The sequence below is a fragment of the Ciconia boyciana genome, chromosome 4 (assembly GCF_034638445.1).
Source record: "Ciconia boyciana chromosome 4, ASM3463844v1, whole genome shotgun sequence".
Taxonomy (NCBI): domain Eukaryota; kingdom Metazoa; phylum Chordata; class Aves; order Ciconiiformes; family Ciconiidae; genus Ciconia; species Ciconia boyciana.
Window position 1 is genome coordinate 43,077,860 of NC_132937.1, and position 21,250 is coordinate 43,099,109.

General features: G+C 39.1%; 1 protein-coding gene and 1 long non-coding RNA gene across 5 annotated transcripts in view; both read left to right on the plus strand.

The window, feature by feature from the left end:
- The first annotated feature begins 1,515 nt into the window (after positions 1-1,515).
- Positions 1,516-8,041, plus strand: LOC140650796 (uncharacterized). The gene is made up of 3 exons (XR_012042171.1): positions 1,516-2,060; positions 5,887-5,952; positions 6,310-8,041. It is a non-coding gene; the product is annotated as an uncharacterized lncRNA (long non-coding RNA).
- Positions 8,042-9,681: 1,640 nt separating this feature from the next.
- Positions 9,682-21,250, plus strand: part of AP3B1 (adaptor related protein complex 3 subunit beta 1) — a 164,352-nt gene continuing 152,783 nt past the window's right edge. For 2 of the 4 annotated variants that reach the window (XM_072859650.1, XM_072859651.1), the window contains exon 1: positions 10,112-10,335. In XM_072859650.1, coding sequence (XP_072715751.1) covers positions 10,205-10,335 — 131 coding nt within the window. In that variant the 5' untranslated portion in view covers positions 10,112-10,204. Of the gene's footprint in view, positions 9,797-10,111; positions 10,336-21,250 lie in introns of those variants that run through there. The other 2 variants (XM_072859652.1, XM_072859654.1) reach the window with 2 other exon arrangements.

Genomic DNA, 21,250 nt, shown 5'->3' on the forward strand with positions numbered 1-21,250 from the left:
ACAAGAGGTCATCTCTTAGTCTCCTTTCTCCAAAGGAGAGTACGAGTAAGGCAAAAATAATACTTTTCAGAGCTCCCCCAGATTTTCTCAGTGTTTGGTATCAAATTCTCTCTGCATTTCTGTCATATGGGAAGTTGAGTGCCACTCAGAGAGACTAAAAAAGAGCAAACAATGAACAGAAAGAAATTAAGAGCGGTATTGATGAAAGTCCGAAGTATGGGAGAAGGGATGCCCTTAGGCAGCCAAACTGTTTGGTTCCTATGCAGCTTAAAGCGTAAACCTTTTGCTGTTTCAGAAAGCCTGAAAGTTTGTCTCCATTTAGAAGTGTTTTGCTGGTGTACTCTGTTCAGGTGTTTGTACCTGCCTTCCCCTTAAAATGAGAGTGCCAGAATTTGGACACTTTAATTCATTAGCAAGGGCTTGGGTAAAAGTAGCCTGCTTTTAAAGGTACTAATTCCGCTTAAATTAATTTTTGCTGAAAAAGATGTAAGTCCTCATCTTTTTTGAAAATCAAGCACTTAAGCAACTAGAGTGGTAGAATGCAGGTAAGAGGCAGAAAGCTATCAGCCATCAGAATAAGCAAATGTGAATGGAAGCCTGAGTGAATATAGAAAGAGGACTTCTAGGGCCCCAGATTTGCGGGGGGGGGGGGGGGGGGCACTTTGAAAAAGTGGCTTGGAAACTGTGCAGAAGGAAACTGCTATTTGGTCTTTGTCTCTCTGTTTTCAGGGAATAGGACATTGTATACAAAGCTGCATCAAAGAAATGCTTTTCTCAAAGCAGAATGAAGGCTGTTTGGTATCAAGGGTGAAATATCTGGTCCTTTCATCTTTGCCAGTTCCCCCAACCCCACATCTAAGTGAACATGTGCATGGGTGCGGTAGTGCTCTACAATGCTCAGTGTTATCTTCTGCCCCAGAAGCAAAGCCCAATACACAAAGCTCTGCTGAGGAGAACCAGATGCAGACCACCCTGGCCATTGCATAGGTGTGGTATTCCCTGTTGTCCCAACTACATTTCTCATCCCACTCCCATACTCCCACTATCCGGACTAGTGTGCCAGGTTCATCTATGCTGCATGCTCAGTTTTGCATTTCATGCTGCGTTTCATGACTCAGTCACTAATGATAAAAAGAAGGAAGAAATGCAGACATCAAAGGCCATAGAAGCAGAATTTTCAGATGAGAATGGTGTCAGAAGGTTTGCATGACATATTGGCAAATCTTTAAACACTTTATCAAGGTTTGAAAGGAAGTACATTATGTTTAGGACCTCTGCTCTTCTTAGTTGCTAGTTGCTTGTCTGATGTTTGAGTAATACTCCTATCTCTAAAGATACTATTTAATTTCCAATGAGCTTTTGTAAGAAAGCTTTTCTCTTTTGAGTTCAGTTATGGAACAGAGATAGAAAGCAAAATAAGATTTTGCCTCTTCATCATCATTATCTTATTTCATGTTTCTCTCATAGGAGAGTGAATTACTAAAGTAGCTTGGAATATAGAAACAAAAACCTGGATCATAGTTTACTGCTACAGAGAAAAAAGAATTTCTGTGTAAGTCATATTGGCTGTTTTGACTGAAGCAATTAGGAGTGAACTGCTTTGTGGACCACTGGGTCTAATAACCATGCAGCACCAAAGCATTACAATTGAAGGACTAGACAACCAGGTAAGCTGGGACTTGGTGTCCCTGAGAGCAGAACAGATGGGTCATCCTAGATATAACATCTTAAGTACATTTTAAAGATAGCCATAATAGCCCTACAAACATTTAGCGTTTTCAAAGACTGATCACAGTGGTTTGGCAGGAGTGAACACAAATTTTCTTTCACCACTTCAAAGGCAGAAATGACAAACAAAACCTGAGGGGATAAATAAGACTGAAAACAAAGGATGTTTCTGTTTTTCTCTCAAATAAAACAGGAAGCCTCACTAAAGTTTCAGCTTTTCTGATCAGAATGGGACGTGTAGCCTGACTTGCCTCATATGTGGCATTCTTCAACTACAGATGGGGTAGACTGGTGTGTTCCTGTTTCTTAGAAGAGGAAACAGAAACAGAAAGGTAATATGACTTTAATTCCCATTCTACTGGACTACAAGTCTTTGGTAGAAGTTGAACCATGCTATTAGATAATATATGTGCTAATTTCTTTCGTTATTCTTATTACTTCTTTCATATTGCATTGAAATTCCTAGTTGTAGTGTATGGGCTGTTGGTGGTCCACAGAGCACTTCTGAGTGGTTTGTACAAACTTGGCTTATCACTTGCATTTTTCAGCTGCTGAACTATGTTATAAGGCAGTGGGATATCCACACATTTATGTGGCTGCAGTAGGAATAATGAACTGAAATATACCACATAAGAACAGTTGCACCTGCAAAGGTCCATCTAGCCGCAAATACTTATATTTGAGTATGACTAGTACCAGATTCTTATGGCAGAGTATCAGAACAAGGAGAGTATGTGATGGTACTTCTCTGTAATAAACTTGTGGTTCAGGAACTTCCTGAGCCAGAGATGTTATCTTTCTATTTAATAACCTTTTCTTCCATAAATTTGTCTTCTTGTTCTTTGAACTCATGAAAACTTTTGCCATCCACAATACCCCATGGCAACTGTTAAAATCCACATTTCAGTTGTGCTGTAGGAAAAAAAAATCCCTTTATTTTGGACCTACAATCAAGCCGTTTCATTTGATGCCTCCTAGCAGATGAGAAAATGAGTCATGTTCTCTATGCAATTCATGATTTTGTAGATCTCTATCATAAAACAGATAGATCTCTATGAAATGTCTCTTTTCTAGGCTGCAGAGTTTAAGTCTATTTTTTTTTCTCATATGTAAGTCATTCTTTCTCTTGATCTCTCTTTATCATTTCAAGTTTTGCTAAGCACATCATGAGATGTACTGACTGGGACTGACTACAAATATTTTGTATTTAAATGCAGCCTACATTATAAAAAAGGTTGAGGATTCACATGCAAAATAGTTTTAACAACTACAGTTTATAAATATGCGCTATATTTCCTTTATTTTAGTCTTTAAAATAATAAATGAGAGAAATCTACTTTTGTCCACATAACTTTTAAGGAAGTTCCTTCTTAGGAGTACGAAAAAAAGACATATTTTGCAGTGATTCAGTAGCACTGAATAAGTGGAATAAGGTGCCTAATCAGTAAAAAGAATAAATACTAGAGACACAGTCTGATATTTTCACAAAAATTTTCATGTAAAAATTTTAAATTTATAATTTATAAATGCATAATTTTAAATTTAATATAGTTATATGATCATACTTATAAATACAATTGCATTTTAATATTAAATTAAATTAAATAAATATAATTATGAATTTAATTCAATTTTATAATTATAAAATTTATAAAAATAAATGTATTTTAAAAGGAGAATTTTCACATAAATCCTCTTTACTTTGAATTCCCTACATTTTTTTTAAGAAACAGGACATACATCTTGTCTAAGAGATAACAGTTAATTATAGGAAAAAACCTTCAGATTTAATTCACTAAATAAGTGAGCTAGCTTTAGAATCACAGTTGTAGGGTGCTGAGAAACCCTTATCTCATTCCAAGACAAGCCAGAGATATTGTTCAACAAGAACACACGTTTCCATGGCCTTTGGAGTTCCAGGTTAGGAATGGTCACTATTCAGACGTGACTGCAAGGGGCGTCTCTGACAAAAAAAGGCTGGGGTTTTTTTGTTTCCTTGTCTGAAATTATCTTCTGTGTATCCAGTGTTATTTCCAAGATAAATCTTTCAACTTCCTCATTCTTGATCTGCCAGGAAAATAATTTATTGGCCTTTTCACCCCTTCCATATACAAGTGTACTTGAGTGTAGCAGTTGCTTGCAGACCTGATTCTCAGCCAGTTCATTACGTTCTTTCCAGAAACCATTTATAAATTATCATACATTAAAAAAAATCCGGTAGGCTAAGTAATGTAAGTGTTTCACCCACAGGAAAATGTGAGGAGTAACCATTTCTTAGCATTGCACCTTTATTTCGCACTTTGTTACTCCTCCAGTAAAAGACTCTCCTATGTTTCTCCCCCAAATCCTATTACATTCTGGTGAAGAATTTTATCTTCTGTGATCACTAGCACCTGAAAGAGCCATCATGTTTTTCTGAGCCTTCATTTCTCATTTTTGCTCATTCTCATTTCTAAAAAGAACTTTCTCCTTTTCTGTATTATTTAATTCCAGGCTCTACTTTATACTTTATTTTATTTTTACATTATGGGTCTGCTTCTATGGGTCCGATTAGTTTGTGTCCTCAAAGAAGTTAGAATCTCCTTGGCTAGAAAAGAAGTTAAATCTCCTTGGACAGGGACTTTTTTGTTCTATACTCGTTTCTCATCCCATGGGACAGGATACATGCTGAATGCTGCAGAAGTAAGAAGGTGGTGTGTTTGAAGTACGTTCTGCTCCAGCTACAGTGAAAGTATTTGGATGCTATATTCATTGAACATCAGTAAAACCTGTTCCCATACTGCTGTAATCTATACCAGGACTGATGCACAGTTGACCCCATGCCAAGGAAGTCACAGTGTGCTTACATCTAGCCTTCTCCCTGCTTATGGACCAGTTATTCAAAATTGCCTAATTTCTCTTTTTATTGTTGTATGTATTGTAATTCTTGTTTACTCAGCAGTAAACCAAATTCAAAACTCAAGAACTGAACAGAGGTTCTTTAGGATAGATGTATATTTCTGTACGCTGACGGGAAGATACACACACACTCTGAGAAGATCTAATCATCCTGCCGTTCTTTCTGTGAATATTCATGCCCTTTATTCCTGCCAAACAACTTATGTGCAGTGCCAGTAGAAAACAAACGTGTATTACCTGTTCTAGTACAGTTTGAAGGTAGAACATGGAGGATTTGCAGGTACACAGGAAACGTCAAGGTTGAAGTCCTTAGTAAGTGCAGCTCGATTTTCTTTTAAAACTCAGGACCCAGTAAGACAGTTGGACTGTTTCCACTTGTCAAGGCATGTATTTCAAAGGCAGCCTAACTCAGTGGAGTTTCTAGATAATGGCTAGGAGACAGCACAATAAAGAGGAAGAGATGTTATAATAAACACACGAACCGTGTACATGTACCTCCTTCTTAAAGCCTTTAATCCAAACTATCTTAAAAAAATCTTTAAATAAATGTGCTATCTTACAAACGTTAACTAGCAAACTGTGAAATACTAATACAGGCAGAAAAATCTCTGGTTTAGTCTGTCAATTAAGGCAAATCCTTGAAGAAGTCTGGAGCTGACCTCAACCCAGTAACCTTATCCAGCCAGATATGTTACAGTACAAATTGTTTATATAGGCACAAGGTTTTAAAAAGTTATTTAGGCTGCATTACTTAAAACAGTTAAATATTTTGTTCTAATTTAGCTAGACCCTGTGCTTGTCTAGATTAAGAAAAGCAGAAGATAAATTGGCAAACCCATGCCTATAGCTGGTATGCCAATAGGTCTAGGGGGAAACCTAGCGTTGACGTGATCAAGAGCGAACCCTGTAACTTCTGACTGCATTAGAAAGGTAGTTGTGGCTAGCTGGGGTATTTGAGAGAACGCACCATACCCTGAATTTCTTCTCCTAGTTAAGATAAATCTTCTGAGATACAATAAATTTTCTTGTTCTATAAGAGTATGTATTTTTTAAAATTAGGATACAGTGCAGTAAACATTCGAGCATTGTTTTGGACATTTTAAACTAATTACTTGAGTTCTGTGAGCATTATGTATGACAGGGAATTTGTTGCAAGTTAATTTAGGTTTCCTACTTTGATATGGTATTTGATAGTATGATATTTAAATATCTGGGGAGCTTAAATAATGAAGGATTAACAAATAATTTTTTAAATTATAGTGAAAGTTTTGAAGACTAATTCACCTTGGATCTTACATGGATTTTAATTATCATTAAACACACCAGGTATGATATCAGTACAAGGGTATAAGAGTACTTATTCCATTGGTTTTATTTATTTTTTGATTTTTGTATTTCTGTAATAGTTTTGGATATAATCTTAATATTTTTAATTCCAAGATAGTCTCTATCGAAAAGTAAAATCTAATTTTATGACATGAACGTTATAACATGAAAGTTATAATTCTAATTCTAGTAATACCTATTTTGCATGTTTATGCTTGACGAAATTACAAAGAACTCATATAATTGAAGAATTGTTTTATTTTTCAACCATTTTCTTTTTTGTGTTCTACATTTTTGCTTTTTGTTTTCTACTCTTCCTGTTCATCATTTAACCAAAATCTTCATAACCATTTGAAGGAATATTAATTTATGAAGCCAGAAGACACATACTGTGAAATTTTAGAGTTTGTAGAGAAGCTGTAGGAACACAAGAGAATTTGAAGTCTTCTGGTTTCAACAGTGCATATGCAAGCAGCTCCTGTGGATAATATGGTAGCCAGTTCTGCTAAGAAGGAATGGAGAACAGGTACTTTTGAAAGAATGCTGGTTTGCTCTTAATAAAGTCCCAAATCTAGATTCAACTGGAGAGAGGCAGATCAAAGTTTTGTTCAGACCCATTAGTTTACTCATTTGCATGAGTTTTCCTGAACTACTCAGGAATACTAGCAGCTGAGTTCATGCCTCAGACTGAAAACCCATTATACCAGGTGAGGGAATTAATTCTTGGTGCTTAATTTTGAAGTAACTGATTATACATCAGATTTCTAAATCATTACTGAATGAAAAATCTTGTTATTCAGAAGTTTGTATCGTATCATTACTTATCTTCATCAATGACCTTTACTAAAAAAATTTTTAAGTCAAAACTCTTACACATTTGTATAGGATCTGCAATACCAGCACATTTTTGGTATATCAGAAACTATCAGCAATATAGAAAATATGAGTAAAGCATTTAATATCTTGATATTTTTGTTATACAGAGCTTGAATTCGATTAAAAATGAGTTTCCTTACCAATGCATCTCCTTTTTCATTCGTATGAATAATGTGAGCCACAAGAGGGCACCAAATAAGCATACGGCAGCACTGCTCAGCTTAAAAAAAAAAAACCCACAAAATGGACGTAACTTTGTAAAAAGCATTGCTAAATATCTTCTGTAAATGCTTCAGAAAGCTGAGCAAAGTTAATACTTGTTTAAATTACAAAATTACAGTTTGTTGAATAACGTGAATCTTTTTTCCCTTTAAATGCATATGTATATACAATAGATGAGTTTTGATGAAAATGCATATGTATTTATCCATATAAATACATCTTCCCTTCCATAGAGCCTTGGAAGTTATTGCTCAGTGCAATTAATTTTTAAAAGCTATGTCCATACATCTTTTATTATATAGTTGTTTACAACTATGAATGGAAGAGTGAGAAACTATGCAATTTACCAGATACTATAGAAGTAGCAGTTGCGAAGATGGTAGGAATCATGGAGGTAAAATGGTCTCAGAAGGAAACACGATGAGTGGAAAACGGAGAAGCAAAAGCCTTCTATGTTCCCTGTTTTATGCCTTGTCTGTTACTTTTCCTATGCTGCACAACAACTTGAAATATAGAATACTGAAATCAATTAATGTAAGTGGAGAATTTAGATTTGGTATTATTTTGTGTTTCATAATTCAGTAATTTTGACATAATTTTGTACAGGTATAAATTCCATGTGCAAATACGTTATCACTGCATGGTGATTTTGAAGACTTAATATAGTCGGGAAAAGGCTATTCATTGAACAGTTGTGGCATATTTCAGGCTAAAACTAGACAGCAAGAACTGATAGCAAGAGCTTATAGCTAGCCTTCCTGATAGGACTGTTTAATGATACTTAATAAATCTTCATATAATATTTGCTTTCTCTTCTCAGCTTCAAGGCCCTTCCAAGCTCTGCTTCACTGTTATTATCTGCTCCTCTTCTCATATCACAGTCCCATGATCATCCACCTCAATAGCCCATTTGTCTGCTTTTCCCTATGTTTGTACTCCCACAGATTTCTCTGAAATATTCTACAGGTCTACTGTTCTCTTTTTCTCTTAGTCCTTCCTCTAAGATTACTTTTTAAATGATATATGTAATAATAAAATAGTTTGTTGTACTTAAGATGTTTCTTATTGCTAACAATAAATACTTATTTTATAGATTTATACAAAGAAGGAAGTAGTTTAAACCTCGTGCTTCAGAGAACAGGCAGGAAGTCTTAAAAGAAACTAGAATAAATCTACCTGACAAACTGTGGACTTGGCCTAATATAGGTTACCCCTTCCTACACTATATGTGCCTTAAACACAAATAAACTATGTAAGCCAGGCACCCCTTCATGTAAGCATAACCGTGTTTGGGACCAAAGTTCAAGTGCTCTCACTATTACATGTTTAAATTAATGCATGGTTTGAAAAACAGTGGGAGTCCAATTTCTAAGGACTGCTGATATGAATTCTCAGATCTCTCTGTAGATCAGAGCAACAGCTTAAACTTTTAGGAGAGAAGTAAGTGTCCTTTTTTTCTGGTTCGGACCCAATTCTCCAGCAGTCTACTCTGGTTTTTGATCCTTTAAAATTCAGGGTGTGGGATGCTGTCTGAGTTGGTATGATTGAGAGGTGTCCACCGCAAGTCATATCATTGTAAGAGTATCAACAGTTACTGTGACCATTTATGGTAGTTATAATGAGATATTTCCATCTACAGGGAAAGAAAACTATGGTAGATGTTACTGTAAACAATGCAAAGGGCAGGACAAAAATGGAAGTCTAAAGGACCAACAGGTAAAATGGCGATGGTCAAGAATATTCGCACTGGGACTTCTACATTCTAAACCATGACTTTCAAGAGACAGTGCTACCAAGAAAAAAGCTGTGAGAGATCATAAAACAAAACCGAAATGTTGGCATCCGTAAAAGGCAACTATTGAGGACAACTGGCCTTATAGCAGCCCTGCACTCTTAATAAATCCTGTATTGGTAACTCCTTTTGTCAAGTTTATTTTCTTGGTAATGACTCAGTTTCAATCAGAAATGTACAAGTTGCTGAAAGACAAGCAAGTAAAAAAGCTGCTTCAGAAAAATATTATGACAATCCATTTTTTTTCTTTTTTTTTTTCCTCTGCAAGATAAAAAGTATTGATTGTGAACTGTAACCTTTTGGAAATGAGTTGAGTTTTCATGACGAAAAGGCTGGACTCCACCAATATGTTATGTCAGGAGATGGGTAGAAGGGCATTTTAATGAACACAGATTATTCCTCAGACACTGTGGGGAGGGGGGGAAAGATGCACATAGGAAAATAAGATTGTAAAAAGAAATAAGGAGAAACTTTCCTCAGACACCTTCTAATTATCCTTTTACATTTTATGGCCTCCCATATGTAAACTGCTGCTGTTAGTCTAGGCTGCCCCACTACTACTGTAATAGTGAGCATGGAGGTCAGCGTGAGGTACCGACATTTCCTGGGAAAGCAGTGAATTTGCAATATGGATTACTAGAAGCAACAAACGAGATGATGCTATAGACCATACTTTGTATTTTAGACGGCTGTGCCCAAGGCAGAGTGGAGGGCTGGGGAGCAAAGCTTGCCTCCCAAGGAGCCTGCGTACCTCTACCGCAGGGCAAGCCAGGCCCCGGAGCTCCTGTCACAGCCTGGCCGCTGCAGCGGGGAGCTGACAGGGGGCGCGGAGCCACAGCTTCTCCCGGAGCTACCCTGGAGGGACGCCGAGCGAGGCTGGGCTCCGCGGGGCCCGTTCGCCCGGTCTCGGGGCCTGCGGGGCCGCCCGATGGGAAGGGAAGGAGGACGGGGCCGGTAAGAGGCGAGGCCGGAAACAGCGGCTGTCCAGAAACGGCGGGGAGGCAACCGCCTGCCTCCTGCGGGCGCCGCGGCTCCCCTCGCCCCGGGGCGGGCGGCAAAGCCCGCTGCACCGCGACAGCGGTGCGGGCCCCGGCAGGGCAGCGGAGGGCAGCGGCAACGGCCGGGCCCTGCCGGCTCCTCGCGCCCCTCTCGCGTCACCGCCGGGCCGCGTTGCCGTAGCAACGGCAGCACGTCGGGGCGGGGCGAGTTCCGTAACGGCCGGTTGGCACCGCCTCCCGCCACGTGACCTGCCCGCCCCGCCGTGCTGGCGCGTGCCTGCCGCTTCCGGGGGGAGGGTTGGGGTGTGCCGCGCCGGTAAGTTTGGCGGAACGGGCGGGGAGCGGCGGCGGCGGCGACGGCGGGATGTCCGGCAACGGGCTCGGCTACAGCGAGCAGGGGGGAGAGGCGGCGCCCGAGCTGGCCCAGGAGGTGGCGCCCACCACGACCCCTTCGGCTCCCGCGGCCTTCGGGCTCTTCAGCAGCGACACCAAGAAGTAAGGGGGGCGGGCCGTGCGGCGGCGGGGCCTGTCCCGTCCCTCGGGGTCCGGGTGGGCCCCGCTCGCGGTTTTTGGGCGGGTGAGCGGTGACCGATTCCGTGGGCGTTAGGGCGGTGCTGGGCTGATGGGACCCTGCCCTCAGGCGCGGTGGCTGGGCGGCGGGGGGCGGAGTGCGGCCTCGGGGCTTCTCCCGGGCGGGGGCAGCTCTAGAGGGCCGTGGCGGGGAAGCCGTGCCTCGGTGCCCGCTTCTACTCCCTCGTGACTCCATGGAAAAGTTCACTTGCTTACCTTTAAGGTGTTATAGCGGAATGGGTGATCTGTAAAGTTTTTTTGTTGGTTTGTTTGAAAAACTGCTTGTCACTTCTCTGTTTTGATAGCTAACCACACTGGCATGAGTTTAATTTTGCCTTCAGATGTATTAAAAAAAAAAATGCTTGGAAGTGTTTGTGGGAGTTGTAGTTGGAAGTGTCGGTGATCATGGCGAGGTGGCCAGCTTGAAGTGGGTGTTAACAGTGTTGTGTCTTGGTCAGAAGTCAAAATGAGGAAATGGAGGAGGAAAAAAAAGCAGCCAAAGTTCACTGGCACAGAAAGCCTTCAGCTCCTTAAAGGAAAAGTGAATTGGAGAGGAAAAAAAGTGTGTCTAAATGGAAGGATCAAGAGGTCTGCTAAGCTGGAATTGTATCCTACAACAAATTGGAAATCTATTCCAAGAGCAACCAGTAAAAAGCACCATAAACTAAGGTCTCATGTACATTAGAAAATCAATCACTTCTTCTTCAGTTTGATTGTTCTGCACAAAAAGAACATCCATGCTCTAGAAACCTCGACTGAGGTGGGTTTTTTTGTGCCACACCAAAGTAAATCACAACAACGTGAAGCTGCTGTCACTCTGATGCTTAGCTCTGTGAGGCAGCAGCTGATTGGCCTCGTCAGTTTGCCAGACAAATCACATTTCTTTTCCCCTGCTATTCCACTAAATACTCTGCTTTTTCATTCTGTTCCAGTCAAAATTTCCACTGCCCTAGTATGGATGCCCCCTGCTGATTTCCGTGTTGTAGCTGATTTATGTTGTTTGCACCTGTCTTTTCCTGTCCCCTTCCATAAAAACAGCTTTGCGCTTTATTTCTTAACCACTGTTTTGCTGCTTCTTTTCCACAAAGGAGGGGTGCCCTGATCATTGGTCATGGCCATAATTCTCTACATAACTCATTTAATCCTAGACTTCAGACTGTTTTGCAAGTGAAATATAGCTCTCTGTTTTATCAGATGCAGAAGCCCAAGTGACTAATTCTACCTGAGGCTGCCCAATGGTCAGGGGGAAATATAGCTCTGGGGTCCTAAGTCATTTTGTACAGATGTATGTATATGGTTGTCTTTCAGTATGGAAGAACCAGAATAGCTTGTGATATGTATGCATGCCATATTAATTAATTGCTCCTCCAGGCTTGCTCTTACCGTTACAGGAGGGGAGAGAAGATCCATCCTCTAAAGGAAGGGCTTGAGAGGAAAGCAGGCATTGATCTCTGTGGTCTTTTGTAGCTGGCAAACAAGTTCTTGTTGAAATAAGAAGTTATCCATGATTTAAACTGGTGTGGGTAAGCTCTGAGTATGGATTGGATAGTTGAGGAAGAGACTCTGTGCAGGGAAGATTATGAAATTTGTGTAGTGTGAAAAAGCCACTGGACTGCAGGTGAGGGTTATTGTTAGAACAGCAGACCATGTTGCAGTCTGTTTGGAAAATGCACTAGTCATTTATCAAGCATGTAGCATGTATGTCATATAGTCCACACTAGTAATAGCCCAAACACTCCTTATTGAGAAGCAAACAAAATTTCCTTTCCTTAGAGCTGAAATGGAAATCTTCTTGGAACAGGGACTGTAGCCCAGATGGAGGACTTCATATCTTTTGGTGGTTTGTTTTTGTGTTCTTTAAACTAGGCAGACCCGATCCCTCCCTACTGGGCATACAGAGAAGTGCAAGATGTTTCTCTGCATCTTGCACATTAAAGTGTGGGGATAGTGGGGTGTTCCACTGATGAAAATAAAGTTACTGTTATGGCTTTTCAGAGTTTGTTTGCTGATCTCTCTTGATTGTCACCCAACACTGATGAATATGATCTTGGATATGCTTATGTGCCGTATCATTGTGGTGTTTCAGTGCTTGGCAAACTTTTTTTCTTGCTGAGGAAGGGGGATTCTTTCTTAGACCTACTGGTGATAGAAGCACTCCTTCTCAGCAGAGGGGCAGATATATAATACATGGCCCAGAATGTTGCTGCAGTAACTGTTCAACCAGAGGCCTGCACTTGCCTGTTACCAGTTAATCTGGGAACAATATCATGTGGTTGAAGTATAAATATCAAGATACTACTGTAAACACTTCCATTAAAAAATCTGAATCTCTTTTCTTTATGTTGTCCATGTTCTCCTGTTTGTCATGAAGAGGAAGTAAGCCAAAATGCTTCTGAAATAAACAAATTATTTATTAGGATAGACTGTCTTCAGTCTTGCAGCATCCATTATATAGAATGGTGTATGACAAGTTGTGCACAGAGGTGCAAATGAGTATCAGTAGACTTAAGTCTGAAGTCTAAAGTTGACCTAATATAAATTACTTGTCCTAACTCTTGATTTTTTTTTTTAGCATTTCAGTAGAAATACTCAGCTGAAGTACTTATCATCTAAAAGTTCTGAGCATCCCTTGGTGTCAAAAGCCCATGTGTCTTATTCTCCTGATAAAGCTGCCTTTTTTACCTTTAGCAATTCTATGATTTATTCATTAACTTTCAATTACAAATAGAATCTTCAATTCCATTAATGAACATAGTATTTTCTTGACATGTTAGTGTTCTGGTTTGGTTGAGACCCATGCTATCAGTATTGAAAATGTCTCAGTGCCTCAAAACTTCTGTTGTGGTGACATCTTAAGCCTGAGTAAGTGGAAGGTTTGACTATTAGAAGGTCAACAAAGATGAAATATTCATTGAAATAAACACTTATTTTAATATAAACAAGGTGGAATAGGTTGCATGCACCATATGCAAATAGTATGTTTCTCATTAGTTAATACATTGTATGTATCCAATGCAGTGGAAAGAAAAATAGAGATTGTAAAAATACAGCTTTGGTCTGCTTCTATCAGATAACTGTATAAATGTTCAGGAGAAAAGAAGTGAGGAAAGGAGGAGGTTTTTCTAAACTATTATATAAATTATTATTAAGTACAACATATACATAAGACACTGTTTTCTTCCCATTTTTCACTGAACTGAAACTCTTCTTGAATAAGAGATTTCACAACAAATATATGAGATTGGGGCTAGCTTTTTCTGTGAGTATTGAATCTTGACTAAAGAGACAAATATAACTTGCCTATTTGGTATGTATTGCCTTTAAAAAGTCTTTTGGTTAGTTAGATCACTTCAAATATGTCAGAAGTGGATCTGGCGTTCAGAGGATGGAAACTTCGTGTTCATTCTGTTAAATATCTCAATAACTGAATAATTAAAGGTCTTATGTACCTGAGATGAGTCAGTCTAAACCTTCTTGAGCGGAATGGGCCCCATTGCATAGCTGAAGATGCCTGTTCCTCTCCTTCCCCTCTCCCTCTTCCATTCTTGTCACATGAGCTGACATGTATGGTATTCCTTTATACAACTTGTATAGTTACATTTTAGGAATTTATTCATGTGTCCAAGTAGGTAGTCTGACACTTGTCTGTGAACTGGTTATGTTCCAGACATAGGTCACTCTAGGTGCTCCAGATGTACGTCATTCACGTGCCCCACATCTTTGAAAAAGAAGAAAAAGGGTCAGATTATGGGCCACCAGAAAAATGGAAATTGCCTGCAGACAAGTCTTTGCCCATAACAGGAGTTTTCAGCGGAAAATTCATAAGAGCGAAGGGGTCATCATGAAAATCTTATGGACAAACTGAATCTAGCCTGTGGACCTCAAGCTATTTCTCCATGGTCTAGATTGATGGAATCCATGCAATAAGCACTGCCTACTTGGAAGACTGTCAAAATCATCTGTGTAGTGTAGAGGTGCACATCTGTTGTGGTTTAGCTTTAGTTGGCAAGTAAGCACCACACAGTTCCTTGCTCACCACCCCCATCCCCCACCCCGGTGGGATAGGGGAGAGAATCAGAAGAGCAAAAGTAAGAAAACTTGTGGGTTGAGATAAGAACGGTTTAATAATTGGGGGGGGGGGGGGGAATTGTAATGAAAAGGAAAACAACAAAAGAGAGAGGGAGGAACAAAACCCAGGGAAAAAACAACAAGTGATGCAACTGCTCGCTGCCCGCTGACTGATGCCCAGCCAGTCCTCCAGCAGCAATCGCTGCCCCCTGGCCAACTCCCCCAGTTTATATACTGAGCATGACATCCTATGGCATGGAATAGCCCTTTGGCCAGTTTGGGTCAGCTGTCCTGGCTGTGCCCCCTCCCAGCTTCTTGTGTGCCTGGCAGAGCATGGGAAGCTGAAAAGTCCTTGGCTAGTGTAAGCACTACTTAGCACCAGCTGAAATATCAGTGTATTATCAACATTATTCTCATCCTAAATCCAAAACACAGCACTATACCAGCTACTGGGAAGAAAATTAACTCTATCCCAGCTGAAACCAGGACATCACCTAAGTTAGTAGGATATTTTTATAGTTACACTATGTACTATTGCTCTATGTAGAGGGATGAAAAGTCTAATCACCTTCCAACTTTTAAGAAAACCTGGAGAGATAATTAGTAACACAGAATCCATGTTAATTGTATACATTAGGGTGCAGCTGTTACTGCCTACAGTTAATTGCAGGTGGACAGAGGATTTTAATTTATATTAATTGCATTTTAAACAAAATTTACCTGCATGTAATATTAAAATATAATAATGTTTGGTTCTTGGAAATGATACAATTTCAGCAATAAAACTAGCTATTGCTGTATCTAAACCAAATGTAAAAACTTAGAGGTGAACCACATGAGTAATGTCAGTAGATATCAATTGGTAAGTACAGTATTGAAGCAGATGGCAAAATTTATAAGATGCATTTTCAACTTTACTGATTTGCATCTTTAAACTGTATTCCTGCCAAGCAAAATACACTTGTAATTTATTAGACTTTTTTCCTGCGGATCTGGCTTATGCATTCTGTTGAGCTATTCATCAGAAAACTCAGCAAGGCTGCAAACCTGGTTTTTTTGCTGAGATTTGCAAGCCTGTTTTGCAGAGAGCTGATCTAAGGTGGTGATTTCATTAAGATACTCATTCCCCAATTCTCTGTGCAGAAGACTTTTCCAAATTCATCAGAGCTAAAAACTTGCTTTCAAAAGCTGCCAGAGATGTTCTTGGAGTCTTAAATTGATCGAGTTTTGCCTTGGCATATCCTGTTCAACCAGTCATGGAAAGCTTGTACATAGACTGCCATTTGTGAAATTCTTGGAGGAGACTCCAGCCCTAATATTCAAACTTACTGCATCCACTAGCTCATTGGCACAACTGCTTTCTTTCCCCATCTGTTAGAATGGCGCTGTGCCCACTAGGATGGTGATACGCCACTTTTGGTAGGATGTGTAGCCAGCAAATATGAATGGTTTGGATGAACTGATGACTCTACAAGATAAATTATGAACCTTGTAGTCAGTACCAGGATAGGAACTAAATGCAGTATATGAACATGGACGTACTATTGCAGAGCACTTCTCCAGCTGAAATCAGTCAGATCTGATGGGAAGTGACACACAGTGAATATATTCTTACTGCCATGCACTTGGCACATATGAGGATGCAAGCAATGAATTGTTGATTTGCTGTGATTCTCTGTAATGTAGTCATTAAAATTTTTTGAGGCTTTTTTATTTCCTCAGAAAGGCAAGTTTTATAGTTTAAGGTCTTCACTGTGGTTTCTGCATATTTATTATGTTGTCATATATTTTTGCTGTAGACGCTTGCTATGATCTGCATCCTGAATGGCATTAAAAATACATTTCTGTAACACTGTTATAACATGAGGCTGACACTTGCAAGAAATTCCAGATTTTCTTAGTTCTGCTTTTCTGAAGACTGTCCTTGACTATGCCACCCTGTGGTAGTTTTCTTACTTTGAGAAAACCAGAATTCTTTTGGCAAATAGAGATCTTTTTTGGCATCCTGCTAGAAGATGAACAGCATTGTAATGCTCTTTAACAGTGTTTCTGAAACATTGTGGGCATATATGTAAATGTACTAACATTGTTGTAGGTTCTGGCAATGGCAGCACCACCTTCATGGTGGTATCTTTAAAAGAAGCCTCTTCCCACCATTTACAGGAAAGTTGGAAACACTTACTGCTTCTTACTCTCCTATAATCCTTTCACAACTATCAGATGCTGCAAAGTGATCTGCAAATGTCTGCAAATTCTGATCACTGGCCTCAAGACAGGCTGTAAACTGACACAGCCACTTAAGTGACAGCACCACTTCAGATGCCACTTTTTCAGCCTTCAGGAAACTGATCTCTGCCACCAAGGAAGATTTTTCTCTCGCAGAAGCTTTCCTGCAGCATCCAGAGGTGTGGGCACTATCAGAAGAGGTCGTATGCAGTGGGGTTGCAAGACTGGTACCTTTCGTCCTTTCAGACAACCTTTCTTGATGCTGGGTGAAGTGGTGTCTGTAACTACTATATACAACAGATATATAGTAGTTATAGACAACAGATAATCTTAGATTAAATCATGGTCCTTTCCCGAACGGGTTCCAAACTGCTTTGTCATACTAGCTGGCATCTGGTTAGAGCTTTTGAAATGTAGGTTGTTTACATATCTGCATTGATGTTGGTGGTAGCAGCAACTTACAGGTGTCCATGCACTGAGTTGCTCAACCATTGTTCAGGTACTATAGTTTCACAATAGGGAACTGGGAAGATGCTTTATTCAGTTTTAACTTTATGCTTTTCTATATGTTTCCTCACAGAGAAGGATGAGATTGTACCTGAACCATCCAGATGGCAAGTGCTTTGAGAAACTAATGGCAAAGCAATCATTAAATGAGTTAAATTATGTTGCTGGTCAGACTATAACTGGTTTTGTTTTTCTCTGTGGCATTCAGCCTTACAGGATACTGTAGTTATCCTGGTTTTCCTCGCATCTCTGCTGTCTATCCTTTAAAACTATCAAGTTTGCTTTTTGGGTAGTATGTTTGTTTTTCATATTGAAAAATTAGGGGTCGCTGAAAAGGAAATAGATTATTTCTTATCTCAGTTTCTCTTTAAAGCGCAGTACAGCTACAGTCATAGCCAAATAATTTGAGTCTCCCTTGAAATAATAGTTGAATTCTATGTTGGTGTTGTGAATTGGCAATAAATATAGTGTTATGATGGAAGAGGATGGCAATACTGAATAGCACCACAAGATGTCATTCAAACAGTTTGTGGTATAGAATGAAACACAGTGAAACTCAGATTTCTTAATTTCCTGCTAGAGGAAGACCCCAAATCAACAGCAAAATATACTCAAATTGCAGCATGTATTCACTGCTGTTTTGGCTTCCATGTTATATGGCCCTGAAATCCATTTACAGTTCCTCTTCAAGTGTTAAATTCAAACTTTTTTAGAGTTTACATGATAGCCTGTGCCAGAATAAGCCAATTTATTTTAAGGATTTTGTAGTGCCAGTAAAATGTTAAAAAATGTATTTTTTAAATCATTATTTCAATATTTATTTTAATTTGGGGGGGGACACAGGACCTTCCATAGGACTTCATTACTACTCACGTGCCAAGTCCAAAGGTTAAGCTGCTCTGATAGTGTGGATTTTCTGCTTCAGACCTGGTGCATTCACAGTATTTTGAACTTCATGTTGGAACATTTTGCTGTGCTGGAGGCAAAAAAAAATAAATCTTGGTATGCTGTGGTTGAAGGTATGTCATCCAGACTGAAGTCTCCTAAAGACTTGGAAAGCAAGAACAATGCAGTTGATATCGTGTAACTTAAAGTATGCAGTGAATGGAGAACTTAAAGCACGAAATGCATTATTAAAACTCTGTTGAATAGGACTTTTGTAACTTTTGTTCTTGTTCTCTAACAGGTGGGTCCATAATATCAGAACTGGTGAAGCTTTCTTCCTCCCCTGAGTGGATTTGTTTGCCATTTCCTGTATCTTATCTTGCAGTAACGCAGTGCTGTCCTTGTATATGAAGAGCCTGTCTCGCCACGAGTTTATTTGTTTAAAATTCCTTCCCCTTTCTTAGAGGTGGTTGAAACTGTTCCCAGGTTTTGGGGCGTACAGATGGCATGGGGAATCATTATTATATCCTTATTTCATAAAACAGCAGGCTGATAAACTTCCAGGAGTAAAGATTTTGTAGCTAAAGAATTATCGTTGCGTTGCCAGCTGGGCTTCAGTTGCAGTTTTGATACTTAAGAAACTTCTGCTTTTTACAAAGAAAGCCTTATGATTAGTGGGTGACTTCTTTCAGTAACTGGGTACATTAGAACTGTAGCAAATGCTGACAATTTATGGATTTCATCGGAGGGTGTTGCTAAAAAGAATAGGAGATATAGTAAATGTGTATCTTATCAGGGTGGAGTACAGGTGTTCTCTTAACAACAGTTGTTCAGAATATGTAGGTGCAGTGGCAAATGATGTGCCACAGATCATGGATTGGTATTTTAGTGCAATTAAAGGTTTGATAGTTCCTACTAGAAGACAAAGTAACTGAGAGGCCCAGATTTATCACTGACATAGCTGATTTAAACCTCAGTAACATACAGTTATGCCTACCCTCTTTTTATTTTCTGTAAAAGTGGGTAATGTTGCTCAACAGAATCTGAAATCCTAGTCTTAATCTGAGCAAGATGCCAGTTTTAGTGACCAACTGTGTACTAACAAGAGTACGGCATAAAGAGTTGTTCTTTAGTTGCAGTTTGCCATAATCAGCATGGAGAGTAATAATCAGGGTCCTTTCTGGCATAAAACTCCAGGCTGTTAAAATTGTTTTGGCAGTATGTTCTCTTGACTGTCAAGCTCTAGGGTCTTGGGGTTTTTTTTCTCTTATTTTGGGGCGTTGGAGTGGGGTTTTTGTAAGGTTTGTTTTTTTTCTTTTTAATGGCAGGGGAGTAGAGGGAGCATGAAAGAGAATGAGAACTAGAAAAATCTAACTGGTGTGTTTTGTTTACTTTCTTACAGTAACATCTATAAGATTAATCCTAAACCGGTAGGCCTATCATAGGTCCTATCATATCCGTACCCCTATTGTATCCAGAAATCGTGCAAAGACATATGAAGAAAGCCATGTTTTGAGGTAGAAAGAGAAAAGTAGTATCTGTCTTAAAGGCTACAATCATAAAATATGAAAAAGCAGAAGAAAGTTAGAAATTGTCTTCCTCCATTTAACAATTGATGAGTGATTTTAAAAAGGATGTATTATTCTGAATGTGTTTTGTAATGTCAATCATGTTGTATCATTGCAGATCTGTCATGTGTGATGCTTGCTATGAGAGAAAGTTGGGCAATAAATTTGCATTTCTGATTTACAGTTGCTTAGCTTTCAAATTCTTATATTGAGGAATACAAGCCTGTGGTGGTAAAGATTACAAAGGCAGCTGAGTACTGATTCCTTAATATATTAATAATTGGCTCATTGTCTTTTTTGGTAGATGCTATGCAAATAATACAGAATGTATTTCATAGCCTGTTCTTGTTGTATATGGGTATAATATTTCTAACTATAGTCCATAACAGTACTTTCAGCTGGCAACTCTTTAGGACAGTGGGGCCGTGTTATATAGAGGTTAAGGCACTAGACTACAACTCAGGAACTTGAGGAAGTCTTGTTGCATTCTTAGATATGGCAGTGGGCAGACGGGTGGGAGTCTTCCTGTTTTTTTCCTTTTCCCTCTCAAAGTCATTTCATGTCTTCTTACTGTTGGCAAAAATGGGCTGAGAGACAATATATTTACTCTTACAAAGGTTTTTTTGCACCTACTGTTGTTGGGACCATTACTGTCCTGCTTCATATAGCTCCATATTATTCATAAACTATCAGATTAGGCTTCTTTAAACCTGGTTTTGCTGCTGAAGTAATAAAGCTTATATTTCAGTTATCTGTAATATGTACTTAACTCTGTAAGGCTAGAATTACTCTCAAAGTTTTAGCAGAGAGCAGCTGGAGGGTTGCTTGCGTTTTCCTGAGTTCCTGGCAGGTGGACATAAGTGATAAAGAACTTGTCTCACATTGTGTACTGAAGAACTGTCACTTCAGAATAACTAATTAGTGTAGAAATATGAACAGCAGTATGAGGCTGGCATTTATGCTTTCTGTTTTGAGGGATTTTACTTAAGGATTGAAATGCCCTTAAGTCATCTTAATGCTCAGAAGTTGAAAATATTTTTGTATTGTACAATAAACTATAGTATGAAAGACTGAAATGCATTTGCCTTTCCCATTGTTCATTGAGGCTGCTGATAAGAGGTTTTTTTGGAGGGAAATGATCTTTGGAATCTGCATAGGATATTTGTTTCTAGAAGTTAAAACAGCAAGGGAGTGGGTATCCTGTTACTTAATATTTTCTTTTTTTGACTAGACCTCAGTCTTGGCAGGCAAGCTTGGTTGAGTGCAGTCATCTTTTTTTTTTTTTTTTTAAATACTGTACTTAAAAGAATGGGACGAAATTCTACAATGCTGGGTAAAATATCTGAGGTGTCTTGCACTATTAAATCTGCTCTTAAAGGGCAAAACTTTGAAGTTACACTGAAACCCTATCTAACTGTAGAAGAAAAGAGGCTTGCTGCTGCAGATCCATATGAATATATGGAGCAATATTTTACTCTGTAAGTATCTAATGCTTGCTAATCTTGGATTATAATTTGTTAGAAAAGATTTAAAAAATACATCAGTTCATGTAGCAATTAATTTCCAAATGGATTTATCAAGAACTT